The following is a 19,634-nucleotide window of genomic DNA, read 5'->3' on the forward strand; positions in this document are numbered from 1 at the left end:
GAAATATCTGCCAGTGTCCAGCCCACCTAATCTATAGAGGACAGCATGACCCCAGCTTGACATCCTAGCAGTACAGAAGGGTCTGCCTAGCCCAGTAATGCTTTTCACGTTTGGAGCGGTTACCGACGCTCGCTCCCTTGACAGTCGCTGGAGAACAGATGTAACTGCTGACAGGGAAATTTGAAAGGCTGCGAAAGCCGTCCTTGCAGAGGTCCCCAGGACCAGTGTTATGTGACAATGCAAGGTCCTCTGCTGAGAACCCCAGAGGGAACCTGGGGTGCTGGACAGATGGGCAGATTGTCCCACCTGAAGTTTCAGCACAGTGAGGCTGAACCATGCCTGACGCAGAATGGTACCTATGACCACGTTCCAGAGACCATGGGCTAGGCCCCAGGCAAGCTTGGCAGACTCCCCAAACAGACCTTCTGTGGCCTTTACCGCTGTGACACTGTCAGGCTCCCAGGGAGGTCTCCTTAGCCAGTCAAGACAGCCGCTCTCCCTGCCAGCAAGGGCCTCCCTTTGCAGGGAGACCAAGTGATGAACTCAATCCATCACCCCCAGAGCCCCCATACTGAGCTGAATTGTCTCAGAATAGGTGGAACTGGCCCTGAATACCAAATGGCTTATGCTTCTGGGAGCCTCCCCCTCCCCCAGCCTCATCTATTCCTACCTTGCTCTAGGACACCCCTGAAGCGCTAAGGCTTCCCTAGGTGGAGCTGTCCGTGTGCTATAAGCAAAAGTCTAGCCCAGAACACACCTGAGGCTGTACTGGGCACCCTCCGGAATGTAGAATGAGGCAGCCTGGACCAAGTGGGCTGTAAAACATCGCTTTAATGCTCCAATGAGAAGAAATTCCAGCCTCCTGGAGCAAGGGGTGGGATGGCCCCACCCCCTTCTCCGGTTCCATTTTCTGTGTCCCCAACCCAAAGCCACAGCAGTTCACAACTAGGAACTGGCTGGCACCAGGATAGGGACCCATTTACTCCCTGTGACTGCAAAGTTGTGTGTTGAGCAAGATCCCAGCCCACACCAGGACCTGAGCCGGTTACGATCACAAGCTGGCCATGGCAGACATCGCCTTCACTGGGGTTCCGTGGCCAGGATTTCAAAGGAGAAGCCAGAGAAGCCCACCACTTGCCTGCCCACCAAACATGGCCAAGCCCAGCCACGAAATCCGATCCAGCAGGAACCAGGCCTGTGGGCACCTCACACTTCCGATTCCAGGCTGGAGATTCGCCTCCAGGTGCAGGACCTCGGAAAACTTTGTGTCCCACAAGCGTCCCTACTGACCTCTTCCAGCACCCCACTGTCCCTGTAGCCTGTCCCTAGTCCCAGGGTCCTGCCTCTGTGTAATGGAGGCTCCCAGGTGCCAACGAGCCAGGGACTGTGGCTGGCACAGGGTAGAGGATGACGGCAGACAGCCCCACAACAGAATGGCAGGTGGGTATGGCTGTGCCGGCAGACGTGCTGTCTGGGCTGCCAGGTGGCCACCCCTGCTGGTACGCTCTCCACACAGGTCTCCCGGTAGGACGGCAACCGCATCGACTGTGCCTGAACCAAGTGCCTGCAGGATGGCTGGCTCTGGGGACAGGGACAGGCACAGGCGTGACCGACGCACCTGGCAGGCAGCGGGCTGGATCGAGTGAAGGCTTCTGCTACCGAGCTAGGTAGGGAAGCATGGCGAGGACGCTGGCCCCGGGCCCAGGCCGCACGCAACAGAGCCTCCCGCCGAGCCAGCTGTTCCGGCCCGAGCAGGGGCAGGTCGTCGGGTTCTGGGGGCTCCGGGAAGAGCGGGAGGTAGGGGCGCCCGGATCGCTCAGCTCGGGGGAAGGAGCTGTAGTGACAGCGTGCGGGCAACAGGGGGCGCTCCGGGAGCGCGCGCCGCTCGGAGGCCGAGAGGTGCTGCCCAGGGTGCCTGACCCGCACCGGCCACCGCGCATCCCAAGCTTGCCTGCAGGGTGCTCGGGACACTTCAGGCAGAGGCGGCCCGCACGTAGCGGGGCAGCCGGGAGGCCTTGGGGCCCTGCGCACTAGCGGTGTGTGGCCCCCACCGGGAGGCCCCCAGCCACTGGGACTCCGTTGTCCCGGAGGACCCGGGGTGGATGACCGTGGGCCCGAACTGGTGGGAGCAGGTGCTCGGCGGTTGCTGCCCCAGTTTTCTATAGTGCGTGTGGCGCGGTCCAGGGAGCTGCTCATATCCGCGGTGTTCACCATGTCTCGAGCCGCCTGCAACATCTTCAACACACTGGCCTGGGCCGAGCCTGCTGTGAGGTCCGGGCTGGGTGGCCGTGCAGGGCTGGGGAGGTTCTGTACCCCGTTGAAGCAGCTGTAGATGCCCTACAAGAGGAGAGACAGGCCATGAGCTGAGCCTTCTTCGCAGGGACCAGCCACCACTGACCCCCACCATGTTCTCAGAAACATCTTTTAAACTCCCCTACTGTGTGCTCCCGGTGTGTCAGGCAATGTGCTATTCGGCAGATGAATGAAAGTTCTCTCCACACTTTCTAGCAAGTGGCACGGAGGTCTCAAAGCCCCACCTTGCTGGCAAACCATACCTCTTCCCAAGATCTCAGTTTGATATCTGTAAATGGGTCCACAGCCGGCTGGGTTGTTGTCTCTAACACCGAGACCTGTGTAGGAAGAGGCAGGCACCTACCCTGCTGAAAGCCAGCAAGAAGTCCAGCTGGGGTGAGCTGGGCACTGAGTGGCGAAGTTTCCAGTAGACAAGATGCTCCCAGGCAAAGACCAGCAGGGCCAGCCCCATGGCCACTAACAGCATGTAGAAGACGCCCGCCATGTTGTCGATGTCCAGCTTGCTGCTCATCACCTCATTCTTCTCGTTCTGGCAGATCCCCGAGAGCCACACGGTCTCCAGCTTCTGCGTCTCTCCTGGCAGAGAGTACACACAAGACTCAGGGCCCCACCAACACTCTCCCTGTGCCCGGATAGAGGACGGTTCTACATCCTTGTTTCACAGTGGGGACCAGTGCAGCAGAGGCGGGACAGGGGCAGCCAGTAAAGCAAGAAGAAAAGGCAGAGGGAAGCTAGTTGCAGAATCAATGCCAGTCTTGTGCCCTTTACCCGCCCGCTCCTATCTGCTCCGTAAAGTCTTGTTTTTGTTGTTTTGTTTTGTTTTGAGGCAGGGTTTCATGTAGCTCAGGCAGGCCCTGAACTTGATAGTAGGCAAGCAAGATCTTGAACTACGGATCCTCCTGCCTCCATCTCCCAAGTGCTGGGATTGCAGGCTGACACCACCATGCCTGCCAGTAAAGGCCTGCCAATTGGTTAAATTTTAGCATTCATTCATTCATCCATCCATCCATCCATCCATCCATCCATTCATTCATTCACCATATGTTCTCTACCGCTGACATGCCAAGCTCGCGCTGAGCCCCTGGGTGACCGCAAGCACTCTTGTTTGCTCTCATTATTACACAGAATTTATGGTATTGACAGCGTTTGAGTTCAAGATTATGGGGGATTGTTGAGATTTATTTTTAATTATGTATTAATTAAATTTAGTCAATTTATTTCTAATTAAAAATAAATGTAATAAACAATAGATTTATTAATAATTTAATATTGTGTATTTATTAAATTACACTGGCTGGCCACTCCAACTAGTGAGCCCTGCTGCCAAGGCTAGGCTAGTCTGCTTCTAGGTTGGTAGCAGGCAGAAACTTGGTCCCACCCCAGGTGATCTCAAGATGAGAGAAGAGAAGTACTCATCCAGGAAAACCAGAAGGTGCCTGGGGCAACTCAATCACTCAGAACCCCCACCAAGTAACTCTCTTGCCTTCCTTGGGCTTTGGGGAACCCCCAACTCTGATCCTTGCTCCCTCTTACAAGTCATCCCTTCCTGAGGGCTCATATACTTGCACCCCAACTGCCCCATCCACACACCCAGAAGCCTTCCCCTTGAGACTCTACACACAGAAATGATGATGGAGATGTGGACAACCACAGGCTCTGTGGTCCACCCTGGTCCCTTCCTGGACCCTAAAAGCGATGGTACTCACCGTCCCCCAGGAACTGCAGGAGTGCCAGGTCTATGGACCGCTTCCAGTGAGAGTCTTTCTGCATGGCAATGCCATAGCCGGTGGTGGCAAAGACCTTCCCAGATCCAATGGTGACCAGCTTGCAGCCTTCGTCCTTGCCCGCCATGTAGTTGAGGACAGCAGCATCGTAGATGAAGGCGTCCAGCTTCCTAGAGACAGGCTGAGCCCTCAGGGCCAGGGACCCATATGGGAAGCACCAAACCCAAGACAAGGGTCTGAGTACAGGAGCCTACAGGCACCACCAGAGAGGTGCTCTTGCAAGGACCCCTTCCTCGCTCCTCAGAGAGGACAGTGAACACTCTGCTCTAGAATATAAGTCCCTCTGCTCACCCCCTTGTGCCCTCAAGAGCCTGCAACTTTAGAAGCACCTCAAACTAGGGTCCGCCCTTCACCTGTATTTCTGGCCCATATGGTAAATACCTATTCTCATTTTCCACTCCACTCTGCCTCAAGACCCCCTCTTCCCTCCTCAGGAGCCCCACAAGGCATGCCAGCTCCACTGTCCCCAGCTTAGACACCTAAGGGTGCTTAGACATGGAGCTAGAGGCAGAGGAGGGCACGGGACTGGGGACCCACCCCATCTTCAGGCTTGTGAGAGCGTCCTCCACCGAGCGCTGGTTAAACTTGACCATGTGGGTGTGCATGTCACGGTAGTTGCTCCGAATGTTCCTCTCCGTGCTGCCATTGGGCACCGTGCCAAAACGGAAGGGCGGGTATTGATCTTGAGGCCGCTGAAACTATAGACAGAAAGCAAGCCACTCCTATCCTCTTCACCTAGCCTTCTGGGTAGCAGAGTCCCAGTCCCCAAGTCTGACTTGCACAGCCCAGGCCTCCCCTGTCTTTTACAAACGGAAACACAGAAGCCTGAGTCAGGGGAGACTCGGCCAAGGCCGCTCAGGCTGTGGACCTGAACAGTCATGGTTCCTTCTCCTCAGGCCCCCAAATTCTTCCCGCTTCAGCCTTAGTTCCAATTCCCCAGACTGTCCTGTGTCTGCCCATCCAAGGTCTATCCCCACCCTTGGTGTGTCCCCACCCTCCACCTGGCTGTGGCCCAGGAACCTTCTTGTCACTCAGGCCCGACACAGTGTCGATGTATTGCTCCTGGATCATGAAGGCTGCCAGATTGGCCGTGTAGCTGGCAAGGAAGATGACGGCAAAGAAAGCCCACACCAGGACCATGATCTTGCTGGTGGTACCCCGGGGGTTCTCGATGGGAACAGAGTTGTTGAAGACCAGTGCCCACAGCAACCACACGGACTTGCCGATGGTGAAGGATGGTCCTCCAGATTCTGGGGGTGAGAGGTGAGCGCTGGGACCTCCCTGACCCACTGAAAGGGCTCATAGCCTGGTGGGAGCCTCTTCCTTGGCGGTGCCACCCTGCCCCTCCACCCAGGCCCATGGAGTAGCTTACTCTTGCCCTTGGTGAGGTTCTGGTTGTAGCTGACTGGGCTGAAGTACTCGAACATGAAGACAGTGATGGCGACCACCGTGAGACACATTACAAACATCATCACCCACACGGCAGGGCTGTAGGGCTCTGGGGACAAGGCATGTGGCTCAGAGATCTCGGCCCCACCCCGTTCCGACAGCACTAGGCAGCAACGACCAGTGACACGGGCAAAGAGGGGGCTGCTGTAGGCCAGCGGAGGAACACACCCTCCTGACTCTGCCTCCAGAATGCTGGATTTAAAGGCCTGCGCCACCACCTTCAGCTCTGTGACTTTCTTAAAGCCTCCCAGCTGGGATCTCACACCAGCGAGGCCAGCTCTCAGCTCCTTCCCGGTCCTCACAGCCCTCATGCTACAAGCCTGCCTGACCTCCCACTGGGCACTCTGGAAAAGGGAAGGAACTTGGTTGTATGTTGTAACCCTGTAACCTGGCTGGGGGGGGGGGGCTGGCATAATGGGGCTGACCCCTCAAATTCAGAGTTCCCAATGGATTAAGAAAATCATTAGCGTCTATCTCATACTCCCCACATGCTTCATCCTTGGCCCATGGCCTATCCCAACAACACAGCCTGTAGCCAGCCTGCCAATCGTCTTTGCATCCTTCCCAGTGGCTCCATTAGCCTGCTGGGTTCTTTTCACCCTGACCTGGCTCAGAGCCCACTGACATTAGCATTGGTCCTTCTCTTTCCCCTTCACTAGCCTCCTGCCACCCTCTAAGACTCTCGAGGGTAACATGCTTGGCTTTGAGGGTCCATCCCAAACTTCATCTTTCCATTCAACCCCACCCCCACCCCTGGATCCCTGTGCCCAGAGCCTTCACTGGCCACCCAAAGCTCACCCAGGAAAGCCGAAGGGGAGACAGTGCCATTGCTTCTAGCCACCATCACGCTGATGCCCGTCTCCACGAAAGGCACAGAGAAATCGATAATCTCAGAGCGCTCCTCGTTGATGGTGAGCGAGCCGATGGCCATGTCTGCCCGCTTGTAGTACACCTAGGGGGCAGGAGGGGATTGAAGGGGTTCCTATCCTCCCCAGTCCTTATCCAGGAAGTGCATCCAGCAGCCACCAGTGGAAACCGGCTACTCCCTCCCTGGGTCCTCAGAGCTCAGTTCCCAGGACTTCACTGCAGAGCTGACAGCCATTTGCACAACCACATGGCTAAGGGAAACATGAAATCTCGCAGCAAGAAGGGTGGCCCCAGCTGACCCTATGGTTGAACCTGGGGTTAACGTACCTCCCCGATCATGCCATTCCACACGCCGCGCACCCTCTTGCCATGCTTGCCGTTGGTCACCAGGTACAGGTCATAGGAGAACTTGACTACCTTGGCCAGCTTTTTGAGGATGTCGATGCAGAAGCCCTTGCAACAGAGCTTGGTGTAGGGGGTTATATCCCCGCTGCTGCAGCCACCACCATAAGTCAGAACCCAGCAAAGCTCTCAACCCCAGATGTTCCTCCCAGCCTGGCATATGGACCCCACCCCCTACCCAAACACGAGACACACACACACAGCAGCTGACCCACCCATGGCAGCCCCCAGCTCACACCGGACCTGAAGGTGTGGTTGCTCTGTCTACGGCAGGGCACAGTATTGGGTACACAGCCACCTGTGCCAGGGTCAGGGCTCTCCACAATGACAAAGGGACGTTCTTCCAGGGTGGCCACCGTCAGGTGCCGGCTGTCCACCACGGGCTGCAGAGATGTGCTGTAGCGAGGCCATACTGGGTACTTCATGTACAGGACTCCGTGATCCCAGCGCCCCACCTGCAGAGGACAATCCACCTCAGCCAGAACCCATGGTACTGCTCCCCATCCCTAGTCTCCAGACCTCCTGCCAAAGCCACCAACCCTAGAAATACCCAGGGAAGACAGATTAGGGAGGCTTGGGCAGAGGCAGTGGAAGATGGACAGATAGACAGGCCAAGGGGCTGAACATATGCACAGGGCAGGCTCCCCAAAGCCTCCTCGAGGTCCTGTGATCTCCAAGGTTGTCACCACATCATTGCTGACCCAAAACACCTTCCTAAAGCTCAGGCTGTCTCACTCACTGTCCCATGCTCACTGTCCCATGACCTCAGCACAAAGCCTTCAGCCGTATTCATGTCTACACCAGGTTAGCACCCTGTCCTGCTGGGCTCTGCTCAGTGATCTACAGACCAACTTAGACATCCCAACTTCAGGAATGGCTTTTCTAGTTTTCCTCCTTTGAAAGCAAAACAAATTGTCTTCCTCTCTACTCGCCGTCTTGGGTTGCTTTTGATTTGTTTTGTTAGAGGGCAAAACAAGTTCTCACCATGTAGCCCTGCTGGCCTGTAACTTGCTATGTAAATCACATAGACCAAGCTGGGCTCGGATTTGAAGCAATCCTCCTGCCTCTGCCCCTTGAGTACTAGGATTACAGGCATGAATAATCACCCTGTGCCTGGTGCTGTTTTGCATGCATTTGTACTCAAGCACGGATCTTTCCTTATTCCAATTATTTACGTGTCCAGCTGGCCAGCTCAGACATAGGTCACCCCTCTAGGGCCAGGACTATGCGGTCGAAATGCTTAAGTTCAGCGGTACAAGGAAAGCAGGGTGTTCTGGGAGCCCGTGGGTTGGGGGGGAAGGGTTGTCCTAAAGCATCTGGGAGGCCTCAAAGGTTTCCTAGTGAAGGAAGTTTTGGCTGAGCCATGAACAGAGGGACTCTGCTCAGCTGTGGGAGAAATAACAGGAAACAGAGAGCCCTGGGCTCACCCCCATCTCACCATCTCCCACAGGCGGTGCCGGTTGAGGGCGATCACAACCATGGTGGGCTGGACCAGGTACCCACCAGGGCTGAAGGAGAAGTCTCGGCCCTCCCAGGTGACATTCAGTAGGTGCCTAGGGAGGTGAGGCAAAGAGGGGTCAGGATGTGCCCAGGACACCCCATACTACCACCATCAAAGGGCACTCATGCGTGTGCTTATTATCTTAAGTCTCCCTGTGTTGACCCCATGGACCGTTCCAAACCCACTGCTTCTTTAGATAAGGATGCTAAGACCCAGAGTCCTAAAGTAACTTGACCCTAGCATATGCTAGTGGGAGATGGAGATAGAGGGAGAGAGAACGGGAGCCCAAGCTCGCTGCCATTCAAGTCCCACATGACGGGTAGGTACTTACCTATAGAAGGCCTGCCTAGCAGGGCTGACAGGTCCGGGGTGGCTTCGGCAGTCCCCAGCCGGAGCAGGCAGGGTGCCGTACTGGCGTCGGTAGCTGTGGGCACCGAGGGCCAAGATGGCCACACCGTCGCGGACCTTCTGGCGCAGGCTCAGGCGCCAGCTCTCAGTGACCACACTGATGAGGCCCACCGGAAAGGCTGCCGGGGGCGCGTCGGTGCTCCCCAGCGCCAGGTTTGGCACCAGCCACACGTGGCCGGGTCCCACCAGGCCAGCCTGTGCAGCCTCAGCGAAGAGCACCTCGGCCTCCTCGCGGGAGCAGTAGGCCACCAGCACGGGAGCGTCGACCTGGCGCAGCAGTCGCTGAGTGCGCGCTCGGGGCCCGCCGGGGCCCAGCTCCAGGGTGAGCACGTCCAGCAGCCGCCAGCTCAGGTAGCTGGCGTCGGCAACGGCGCGCACGCCCTCGAGGAAGAGCGCGTGGCCCGGGTGCAGGCTGGTGATGACCGCGAATGCGCTCCAGTCGTATTCCTCCAGCACCTTGAACAGCACCTGCAGCTGCTGCTCCAGGGACACGCCCAGCTGCAGGAAGGCGGAGCCAGGCTCCTGGGGACGAGGTGTGGCGGGCCTGAGTGGGGGGCGGGGCGGAATGAGCCTCGCCCTGCGCCCCTGCCCCCACCTTTCCCTGCTCCTGAAACCCCGGAGTCAGGGTTGGGGAGGGCTCAGTGTCCCGGGGAACTCTAGCCCTGTGGCCCACTGGATTTACTGGGGAATGTTACAAACTAAAATTCCCGCCCCCGAACCTGACCCTCCTGGACCACCGACCAGAAGCCTCAGCACCATCAGTGAACTTATTAGAAACCCGGAAGCCCTGGCTGCACCCCGACACCTACGGCATCCAACAGAATTTCAGGGTGATGCCTGGAATCTGCCTATGAGCAAGCTCTTCCGGTTCCACCCGAGACTGTGAGTTTAAGAAGCTTTGCCCAGACCAATCTGAATCTTGGAATTACAATGCGAACTCTCCAAGTACCATGAGAGCTGCGGAACAAAGTCCTGGAAGCTGTTGCCCCGCCCAGGGATAGATAACAGGAAGCACCACCCAGCCTAGAGTCTCGGGAGCAACCAAGTTACTCCTGCACATCACTTCTACACCCCGAAGTCCACAGGCACTGCCAGCTTCAGTGACCCGGTTCTCCAAGGTCTCCTTGGAGCCACTACAGCCAAGACGCCTCCTCGTTGTCTTTATTCCGACTATAAACCTGGTGGTGGTGGCGTATGCTTTTAATCCCAGCACTCGGGAAGCAGAGGCAGGCGGATCTCTGTAAGTTCTAGGCCAGCCTGGTCTACAGAGAGAGTTCCAGGACAGCTAGGGCCGTTATATAGAGAAACCCTGTCACGAAAAACAAAAACAAATCAAAACACAAAAGGTGGGGCAGGGGAGAACTATAGGCTCCAAACTCAGTTTGTTCAATAGCCACACTTTAACTAAAAGAGAAAGCAAGCTGCGGTGGCCCATGCCACTTGGGAGGTAGGAGGGCCACAAGTTCAAGACCAACCTGATGTACACAGTAAGTTCCAAACTGTAGCCCGGGATACAGGTGGCATCCTATCTCAAAGAGAGACCGTGCAAAGGAGACTTTGAAGCCATCAGCCACCATGTGTGAACCTCATTTGGCTTCCAATTCAAGCAAACAGACTTAAAGATAAACATGTATGACATTTATGAGGCGGTGGGGAAGTGTGGCCACTGGCTGGATATTTGAGGAGGCTGAGGAACTTTTATTATTTATTTTAGATGTGAAAATGTATGGTGGTTTTACTTTTCTTAAGCTCCCGTCTGCTGGAGGTACACACTGAAATATTTATGGGTGGGATAAGAAGCTGTCTGGAACTTTGTGTCCGTTTACCACAGTGGAGGAAGCGATGGGCAGGGAGGAGAGTGGGGAGGGAGGGGGCCCAAGGTGGACGGAAGGTGGGTGATGTGTCTTTATTCTCTTTCTGTATATTCTCAGACCTCTCTGTGATAAAGGAGCAACGAAAGAGAAGCAAACCAAGCCAGTGCTCTCCCGCATTGCCTTCCTTGGCTGACCCTCACTTAGAATAAAGCCAAATGCTTCCCAAGTGGCGAGTCCCGCCTCCTTCTCCAGGCTTCTCTCTGTCAGCAAAGGCTCCCGCCAGATCCTTATATCCCTCCCAATTCCCGCTTTGCCTCTGGCCTCAGAGCAGACATCACTTGCTGAAATCTGACCATCACCCTATCCAAACAGGCCCCGTAAGACTCCATCCCTGGTGGCATCTGTCTGTCCTTCAAAATGCCTCTGTCACTTGGAATTGTGTATGAATCCGTGCTGGGGACTTTCTCCCCAGGGGACCAAGTGTGCCTGTCTCTCCCATGCCTGGAGCAGTCATCTGGCCCTGTCGTGCTATCCCCTATATATGAATTCTCAGTGTCCAAAGGGCCTAGGACCTGACCAATGAGTGGAGAAGCAGAGTAGGTAGCCAGGCCACCACAGCTGGAAGGCTTTCTGCCCACCTCATCCAGACAGATACGACAGCAGTTCAGAGCCCTGGTACTCTGGAGTGAGGGAACACACACACACACACACACACACACACACACACTTCCCTCATGACATCTTCAGTCCCATCCAGTCCCAGCTTCTGAAGACCTAAGCTGCTCCCTAGTCCAAACTCAGCCCTGGACCCTAGCTCCATCCTAGCCCTGGGCTCAAGGAGGAAGGGACAAGAATTTAGACAGGCACCTTGGGGCTGAGGACCACAGCAGAGCCGCCGCTGATGCTGAGGATGGGCACGTGGGTCTGGGAGGAGACGAAGTCCAGGAGCTGGGCCACTGCCTCGGTGTCCACGTTGTCCTCGAAGACGATGCCGTGGACACGGGCAGCACCCAGAAGCCCGCAGATCTGGGTAAGGATGCTGCTGGGGTTGGTGTTGTTGACGCCAACTGTGAGTGGCTGGATCGCCAGAGGCAGGTCCAGGAAGTTCTGGGGGCTGAGACGAGTGGGGACCTGGGCCTGCAGTGGCCCGGAGCTGCCAAACACCACCGCCACCGTCACTGCCTGCTCTCTCTGTCCCGGGCCCGGCCCTGCCCAGGCACCAAGGAGTGAAGTGAGCAGCAGGGCCGGCCCTAGGGCCCCACCCATGTCCACTGGAGGGTCCTGTAGAGAAACCAGGGCAGGCACAGAGAAAGGCAGATAGACAGACAGGACGTAAGGACCAGAGAACACACAGCCAGAGGACAGAGAAGAGAGAACCTCCCACCACGGGGAGATACAGACAGACAGACACAGAGAAAGAGACAAGTTAGCTGAGCATCCCCAGGGCACCTTGGAGAGGCAGAAGCCATGACAGGGCCTGTCACCCTTATTTATAAATAGCTAGAAAGGTCGCAGTTCCCAAACCCAGTTACCTGGGTTCCTCTCTAGCAAAGACGCTGGAACGTTAGTGCTCAAGAGCCCCGAGCTGAGGTGGGCAGAGCTGAGCTCAAATCAGGAACGCCACTCACAGTGGTATGAGCTTTAAAACAAACAGAAAAGCTTTATTACGAACTTGTGTGAAGCTGTATGTGTTTGTGTAGGGGTCTGTACGTGTGTGTGGGTGCCGGTGGAGTCAGAGCCCCCAGAGCTGTAGTTCCAGGCTGTTGTGAGCTGCCTGCCGGGTGTGTGTGCTAGGAATAAAACTACAGTCTTCTGCAGCCACTGAGCCGTCTCTCCGGCCTCAGCTGGGCTGCCTTTGAGAGGTCACTCAGCCTTTCTGAACTTTCAGAATAAGAGATCCAGCTAGTCACCGCCATCAGCGAATCTTATCCTGTTGGCAACAGCGCCTCTGTCAGATGAAGAAAAGGTAGTTTCGAGCACTGCCCTGGCCCAGTCCACGCTACAGCCGAACTGAATCTGGCATCTATCCCTCATCAGAACAAATACGATGGCTCAGAATGCTCTGCTTTGCTGCAGAGCCAGCCTCTGGCCCTCTGCCTTTGCCTGGCAGATCCACTCCTCCAGAGCGTGGATGTCCTTGTCACCTTCCCCTCTGCGAGCTCACTTAGGACGGCCCCCTAAGCAGGGCAGTCAAGGCCAACTTGCTTGGTTCAACCTACACCTGCTATTTCACACCCGTCGCTGGTGGGTAGGATCTTTTAAACATCTAACCTAAGGGCCCACGTCTGTCTGCTACAGAGATTCATTCTGGATCAAGACCAAGAGCCAGAGCAGACAGTGGTGGCGCGTGCCTTTAATCCCAGCACTCAGGAGGCAGAGGCAGGCAGACCTTCTCTGTGAGTTCAAGGCCAGTCTGGTCTACAAGAGCTAGTTCCAGGTCAGGCTCCAAAGCTATAGAGAAACCCTGTCTCGAAAACAAAACAAAACAAAACAAAACAAAAAAGCCAGGCAGGTGAGAGAAACAGGACTCCTAGGTGCCCAGGGATGCAGCCAGCACATGGCCACCCTTTCCTTCTTCTTCCCACTTCTGACAAAACTAACCATGGGGAGGCGAAGAACTGTCAGAGTGGGTTTGCTGCTCCAGCCCCATGCAGGAGATTTGCACACCTTTGCCACGGAAATGCAGGGTGAACCCAAACATCCCACCAGGTCACCTGGCACCACAGGGCTGGGGCTTGGGAACTCACAAGGTAGCCCTGGCTCCTCCCGAACCTTTCCTCTGCTTTGCAGGCCACTACACCTCTCTCTTCCTTTTGTTCCAAGTCTGATTTCTTATGTGACACCCCTTTTAGGTGACCACCTCCCTCCAGAGTTCCCTCCAGAGTCTCTAGTTCTTTCGAAGGAAACGGGGCGGTGAAATGCAAGGGTCACCAGGGAGTGTGCAAGAAACTTCTTGTCTCTGCTCAAAAGATAGCTCCGAAGGGGACCACAGAAAGGAACGTCAGTTACAAAGTGTGACTTGGGACACATGTGCACAAATCACCTTTCGTGAACAAGTTGCTGCATGGTGAGATGCTAACCCAGGAGACATGGTCCCTGCCCTCTAGAAGATGCTAAACCGGCGGGGTGCGATAGGCACCTCCCATCTCCTCTTTCTAAGCTTGCTTCTCTTTCCATCAGACCCTGGCATCCCTACTCCCCTCCCAACAATACCTTCTTTCAGCTAAGGATCCAGCACTTGCGCCTTTAGGAGTAAGAGAGACTGATAACAATTACAGTGTAATCATTGGCAAACAGGATCAAGTTTAACAGGTTGGGGCTTTAAAGTGCCAGGTGGTAGAAGTTCAGGCTGAGGTGAGAGGGATGGCGGAAGGAACACTGCAGATTCACTAGAACCAGGGAGATCTCCCCCTGCCTATGAATGGCAGCTTGGAGGCATGACTGAGTGTGGGAGGGGATCCTGAGTCACGTCACATCGTGGGACGTGGACTGCATCATTTAGAAGCATGGCAGCAAAGGGCACGGTCATATGCTCACTGCTCTTTTGAAAGCCTGTGCGCCCATCCTGTTCTCTTAGGTTCCTCCCAGTGGGGAGCCACGAGCAGCTGCATCTCTGTCTCCCTGTCATGGGCTCTCTTGACCCGTGCTGAGCAAAGCGGTAGTCCCAGGCACACACAGCTTGAAACGCTTCTCGCTGAAGTGAGGTGTGCTGTCAGCACTGAGGCACACTGGATATTGGAGATGGTGTGAAGAAGTATGCAAGCCGCCTCAACAACATTCTTTATTATGTGTTTGTTCGTGTGTGTGTGTGTGTGTGATGTTCAAATGTGTGTGGGTCTACATGCACATGTGGATGCCTGAGGCATCAGAAGCCTCCCTGGCTTACTCCCCACCGTATTCATTAAGGCAGAATCTTTTCCTTTGAACCCAGAACACTAGAATTACAGGTAAGCTACAGTGTCTACCCAGCTTTTTCATGAACTCTGGGGATGTGAACTGTGGTCCTCACGTTTATATGGAAAATTCTTTATCCACGGAGCCAGCTTCCCAGGTCTCCTCACTGATATTTGTATATTCACTACATGTTAAAACGATATTTTGGATATATTGAGTTAAACTATACTTATGAAGCTAGGCATAGTGGTACACACCTTTAATTTCAGCATTTGACAGGCAGAGATAGGAGAATCTCTGAGTTAGGAGCCCACCTGGCCTATGGAGTGTGTTCCAGGACAGAGCTGCACCGAGAAACTGTCTCGAAAAACCAGTAACTAAGTAACTAACTAACTAAATAAATAAACCATACTATTAAATTTTCATTTGCTTCTCTTTTTTTCATATTAACCTGTAGTTTTATCCAGGTTTGATTTTTAACAAATGTGTCAGGGAAAGAGCCTACAGCAAAGGGTAAGGTCCTCAGGGGCAAGGCCCTCACCTCCCAGATGCCCGATCTCCTCTTTTGAGGGATCATGTCCCCATCTCCTCCTTCCCTAAAGGGGCTTGGGAATAGATAGACACAGGCTAGGAAGGGGGCTGGTCCTCAGTCTGTAGACATGGTGCTTGGGGGTGAAAGACCATGGACAACAAGTGGGGTAACAGATGAGGTGTAAGTGGGATAAAGTGCAGGAGACCATTTGCCAGAATCCACACCTTTCAGATTCCAGATTGAATTAAAAAGAAAAAAAAAAAAAGCGGGGGAGGGGAAACCTAATCCACAAGCAGTACCTAACTCCCTTCCCCCACCAGGACTATGAAGGAAAAGACAGGTAACTTCACCAAGGCCATGGCTCCCTCATGCCTGGCCAAGGGAGCAGTTTGAAGGGGTGAGGAAAACCAAAATAAAATGTCAGATAAATTATAGAGGAGTCCAGCCAAGGGCCCAGCAAGAGCAGATCCCAGCCGGGCGAAGGGCTCGCATAGGCTCAAGGATCACCGCTGCTGCCACCACCAGTTGTTTCATTTCACCTTTTATTTAATTATTTATTTGTTTATTTTGAGGCAGGGTTTCACTATGTAGCCCCTGCTGGCCTGGAATTCACAGAGCTCTGCCTGCCTCTTCATCCCCAGTGCTGAGATGAAAGACATGTGCCCATTACACACAGCACTTGCCTCTTTTATTATTGATGCTACTAGAAATTTTTTGCGGAGACAGGGTTTCTCTGTCCTGGAACTCGCTCTGTAGACCAGTCTGGCCTCGAACTCACAGAGATCCGCCTGCCTCTGCCTCCTGAGTGCTAGGATTAAAGGGATGAGCCACCGCCACCCAGCTGGTACTGGAAAATTTAAAACCACACTTGTGGCTCCTGTTTTGTTTTCTCCAGAACAATGTGAATCTGGGGGAAGGGCCCAGGTGCTTTCCCGACTCTGAAGGGGGATGTTCCTTCCATCCCAGCTTTCCACCAGTGTGAAAACAACCTTCTGGATTCAGAGTGGAGGTGGGGGACATGAACGCAGATTGTAAGAGCTGTAAGGCCAGCATCCGGCAGGTCTCTGAGCTGACAAAGCAACGTGACAGGGCATCTCCTCACAAGATGCATCCCATTCCACGTCACTGGCCTCTATCCTCTCCTCCCCATCAGCTTCCTGCCCTCCTAGCTGCTGGAACTTTTGTCTGGTTCCTGTGACAGGTGTCAAGCAGGGCAGCTTCTCTCTGGTGCTCACAAATGAATTCCCAATGTCCAACAAGCTAACCCAAACCCACTGTCTTCCCCTACTTGGATTCTCAACACTGCTAGACGATGGTGGTCTGTCTTTCTCCCCAGGCCTTGCTTCCTGCTGTTCCTCAGGTCAGAGAAACCTCTCCCAAACAAAATTCCATTGTCTTTCAGAGCTCAGCCTAAGACCCCCTTCTATAGGCTTCTGCCCTTAATCTTAACGCATCAGCTCTGGACCCCCCCCCCAAAAAAAAGACAGGGTTTGGGTTCCTCTGCTCTTTCCCTGCACGGTGTGGAGCTCTGAGCTGGTCCTCCTCAGACCCCCCACCATTATTAAACCTTTGTACATTTCTGATGACGCTTCTCTCTCAAAGGGACTTTAAAGTAGTGTTTGCTGAACACCTGATCCCTAAGGACAGGGGAGAGGTTAGCAATAGCCAGTCCTTTAGGTCACTCTGCACCTCTTGAAAGGTTCCGTTACCCCCACATGTTCAGGGCCCTTCTCTTCTGCTTCCACCAACCCCCAGTCACACCCACCCAGGGTCCTTGACAAGGCCGTACACAAACACACATACACACACACACACACACACACACACACACACACGGGATTCTGACGGCTCCCCCATTCCCAAAGCCCAGAAGCTCTGGTCCCCAAAGCTAGTGTCATCCACCTAGGCTGCTGATTCCTGCCAGTGGGGGACCCTCCCAAATCTGACCGTCTTCTACTGTGGTCTTCTTCCTTCGCTTTTGCTCCAGAACACCCCAGGCACCTGGAAAGAGACAGCCTCTCTATGTTGTCCACACTAGTGGGGACACTGAGTTCTTTCTGCCTCTTCCAATACTAACTGCCCCCTCCCGGCTGATTCTTCTCAGCCCCCGGGGGCGCCCCGCCCCCTCCCCTCGCAGGAATCTTACTCTGGGGCTGTGAAGTTCGGGGTATTTTTAGGCCGGCGATAAATAATTCATAAGGAACGTGGCATCTGGCTGCCCCTGCGGGAGGAGGGGGCGCGAGCACCGAAGGGCCACCATCACTCGCCGCTCAAGGACACTCGCGTTGCGGCGGCAGTGGCGGGTGACTCTGGGCGCGGGGACCCGCGCCACGCCTCCTGGCGGCCAAATTGAGCACCACGCACTCCTCGCCCCCAACCTGGCCACTGCCCCTTGAACTCTCTCCCCCAACCCAGCCCTAGCTCTAAGCCCCAAGTCCTATGCCCCCAGCCCACTGACTCAAGCTTGGTCTGGATCTCAAGCTCTTGGGCAGGGGATAGCCAGGTTAGCCTGGCAGACCGGCCTGTGGGGTCAGGACCCAGCCCAGATGGCCCTCCAGAGAGAACCCCCAGGCGTTCCGTTTCCTACGGACCTGTTCCTTTTACGTTTTATTCTTAACAAGTTTAGAAACTAGCTCAGAGGCAGGAACTGGACCTGCTCCTAAAAGCCAGTGGGAACCGCATATTCAAATATACCGTGCCCGCCCCCCCCCCTCGCAAATTTTCTTGTAGCTGGAGGAAAGGGGGTTGTTGATGGGGCCAGGACTAGGCCACCATCTGAAGACTGAGGGTGCTATACCAGATGTCCCATTGGGAAGGGAGGGCTGGGACACGGAGTAAGCAAATGGGGTCAGCTTCCCCAGCAGGCATTTCTGCCGCTTGCCCAACAGGACCTTTGAAGGTTCGCCAAACACGCCCTTGGGAGATTTGCAGCCTGCTAGGTGGCTTGGCCTTTGGCAGTTCTCCCCCAGCCCGCCTAGGCCAAGCACAAATCACCTTCCAAGCTGGAGACTAAGGTTTCTCCTCCCAGCCTCTCCTCCCAGCCGTCGGGGATCCTTGTAGAAGCCCCAGGAGACTTCCAGCCTCCAACTGGTGCTTGCAGGGCCCAGGACACCAGGACACAGGCTCTCCCGTGGCCTTTTCTGCCCACCCTCCTTTTGGAGCCCTCAGAACCTGGGGGGCATCAGGGCGCGGGGATCAGCATTCGGGCAAATCCTGTTAACCCCAGAAACCCACTGATCTCGGAGGTCAGAGGGTGGAGTGTTAGGAGCTCCCAGGGAAGGGGCAGGAGGAACGTGGGAAGCAGAGGGCTTGGAGAACTTACCCTAGTGAGGGGTTCGGTGGATGGCAGATGCGCGCAGCAGGTGCCCAACAGGAACCAGCTCGGCAACTGCCACAGCCCCCTATCTGCCTGCTCTCCAAGCTGTGTCCTTTCCAGCTCCCCGCGTTCTGCTCGTACCCAGCCTCGGTCCTAGGTCCTGGTCCCTAACTGGTTTCTTGCCTCAGCGGCTTCCACCCGCAACAGTTGGACTCGGCAATCCAGATTCCCGCGTCCGGGGACTGTCCCCAGCCTGGCCGGGCCACCGCGACAGGAGAAGGAAAGGAGACTCCACGACCCTAGGACAAACGACTTGGACTCTACGCCCGCCCGTGTCCTTCCCTCGCGCCCGCGGCTAGTCTGTCTATCTCCCAAACCTGTCTCTCCTCGCTTCCTCTGCGCTCGAGTCCACAACACCGGTCTGGCTCTCGAGGGTACTGGTCCCCGGGGCCCCTGACTCCCAGAACTGGCCGGACCGGACAGTCGCGGGCGTCTCGTTTCTTTCTCCACCATCCTTGCCCGCGCGGCGCCAGAGCCCCTTAAGTTGCCTGCGAAGTTGGCGCCCCACACTTGCCAGCCCCCCCGGCCCCACTCACCCGGGGAAGGGGCGCTGCACCTACACCCAGAGCCCGTTGCCGCCTCCCGTGTGATGCTCGTCCCGGCGTCAGCAGCCCCGGCGAGCTGGCACGTTGGCCGTGCGCTCGGCGGGCACCGGAGCCCGGCGCGGCGGGACCAGTGAGGTTGGCGCGGCCTGGATGCCGCCCGCCCCCGCGCCCGGCCCCCGCGGCGGGGCTGTGTCCCGGGCTGCGCAAAGGCGCGCCTCCGGCTCTCGGGGCTCACCAGCCGACTGTGATGGAGCTTGTCACCGGTCGCCTCCGCCCCGCCCTGGCCCGCCCCAGCCGGCCACCGGGCGCCCCCCAGGCCCTTCTAGGTCCCTCCCTGCCAGCCTGTGCTCCCAGCTGTCCCCCTCTCCTCTCTCCTGCTCAGGGACCCTGTCCCCAGACCCGACGCTGAGAGGCAAGGGCAGCCTCCAGGGGACAGAGGGGGAAACACCAGCTTGCCGGAAACCCTGGGTTTGAGCCCTTAGTTCCCTAGCTGTGTGACCTTGGGCCAGTTCATTTCGAGGCTCCTTCAGTTTATAAAGTTAAGGCCAGTATCTTGCTGCCACAAGAGACTGTAAGCTGCCATAGGCTGGGGTAGGTTTTGAAAAGGCTTCTGGGTTTGTTGGGAAGCTTGAAAATGGAAAGGTATAGACCAAGAAGTGGAGACTGGAGGGCTGGGCCAAGCCTGCCAGCAATCGGGAGAGACCAGAGCATACCGGGGACAAGCTGCTGCCCAGGGCCCTCCGTCCTCC

The 19,634-nt window shown here is 55.8% G+C and overlaps 1 protein-coding gene across 7 annotated transcripts; it reads right to left on the bottom strand.

The window, feature by feature from the left end:
• Nucleotides 1-802: 802 nt before the first annotated feature.
• Nucleotides 803-19,094, bottom strand: Grin2c (glutamate ionotropic receptor NMDA type subunit 2C). 7 transcript variants are annotated; one of them, XM_050140142.1, is made up of 16 exons: nucleotides 18,877-19,094; nucleotides 18,287-18,579; nucleotides 16,867-16,965; nucleotides 12,071-12,177; nucleotides 11,406-11,819; nucleotides 8,648-9,246; nucleotides 8,254-8,368; nucleotides 7,059-7,270; nucleotides 6,741-6,906; nucleotides 6,345-6,498; nucleotides 5,470-5,595; nucleotides 5,118-5,347; nucleotides 4,635-4,795; nucleotides 4,020-4,207; nucleotides 2,657-2,889; nucleotides 803-2,337 (listed from the first exon to the last, which is right to left on the bottom strand). In XM_050140142.1, the coding sequence occupies exons 5-16, from the start codon at nucleotides 11,802-11,804 to the stop codon at nucleotides 1,207-1,209; spliced, it is 3,714 nt and encodes a 1,237-aa protein (XP_049996099.1). In that variant the 5' UTR covers nucleotides 11,805-11,819; nucleotides 12,071-12,177; nucleotides 16,867-16,965; nucleotides 18,287-18,579; nucleotides 18,877-19,094; the 3' UTR covers nucleotides 803-1,206. The 7 variants fall into 7 exon arrangements, with proteins under 7 accessions (XP_049996099.1, XP_049996102.1, XP_049996096.1 ...); XM_050140145.1 differs by lacking the exon at nucleotides 16,867-16,965 and having other exon boundaries at nucleotides 6,741-6,903; XM_050140139.1 differs by lacking the exon at nucleotides 16,867-16,965.
• Between the last annotated feature and the right edge of the window lie 540 nt (nucleotides 19,095-19,634).

Source organism: Alexandromys fortis, unplaced genomic scaffold (assembly GCF_014885135.2).
Source record: "Alexandromys fortis isolate MF-2015 unplaced genomic scaffold, M_Fortis_MF-2015_v1.1 scaffold_39, whole genome shotgun sequence".
Lineage (NCBI taxonomy): Eukaryota > Metazoa > Chordata > Mammalia > Rodentia > Cricetidae > Alexandromys > Alexandromys fortis.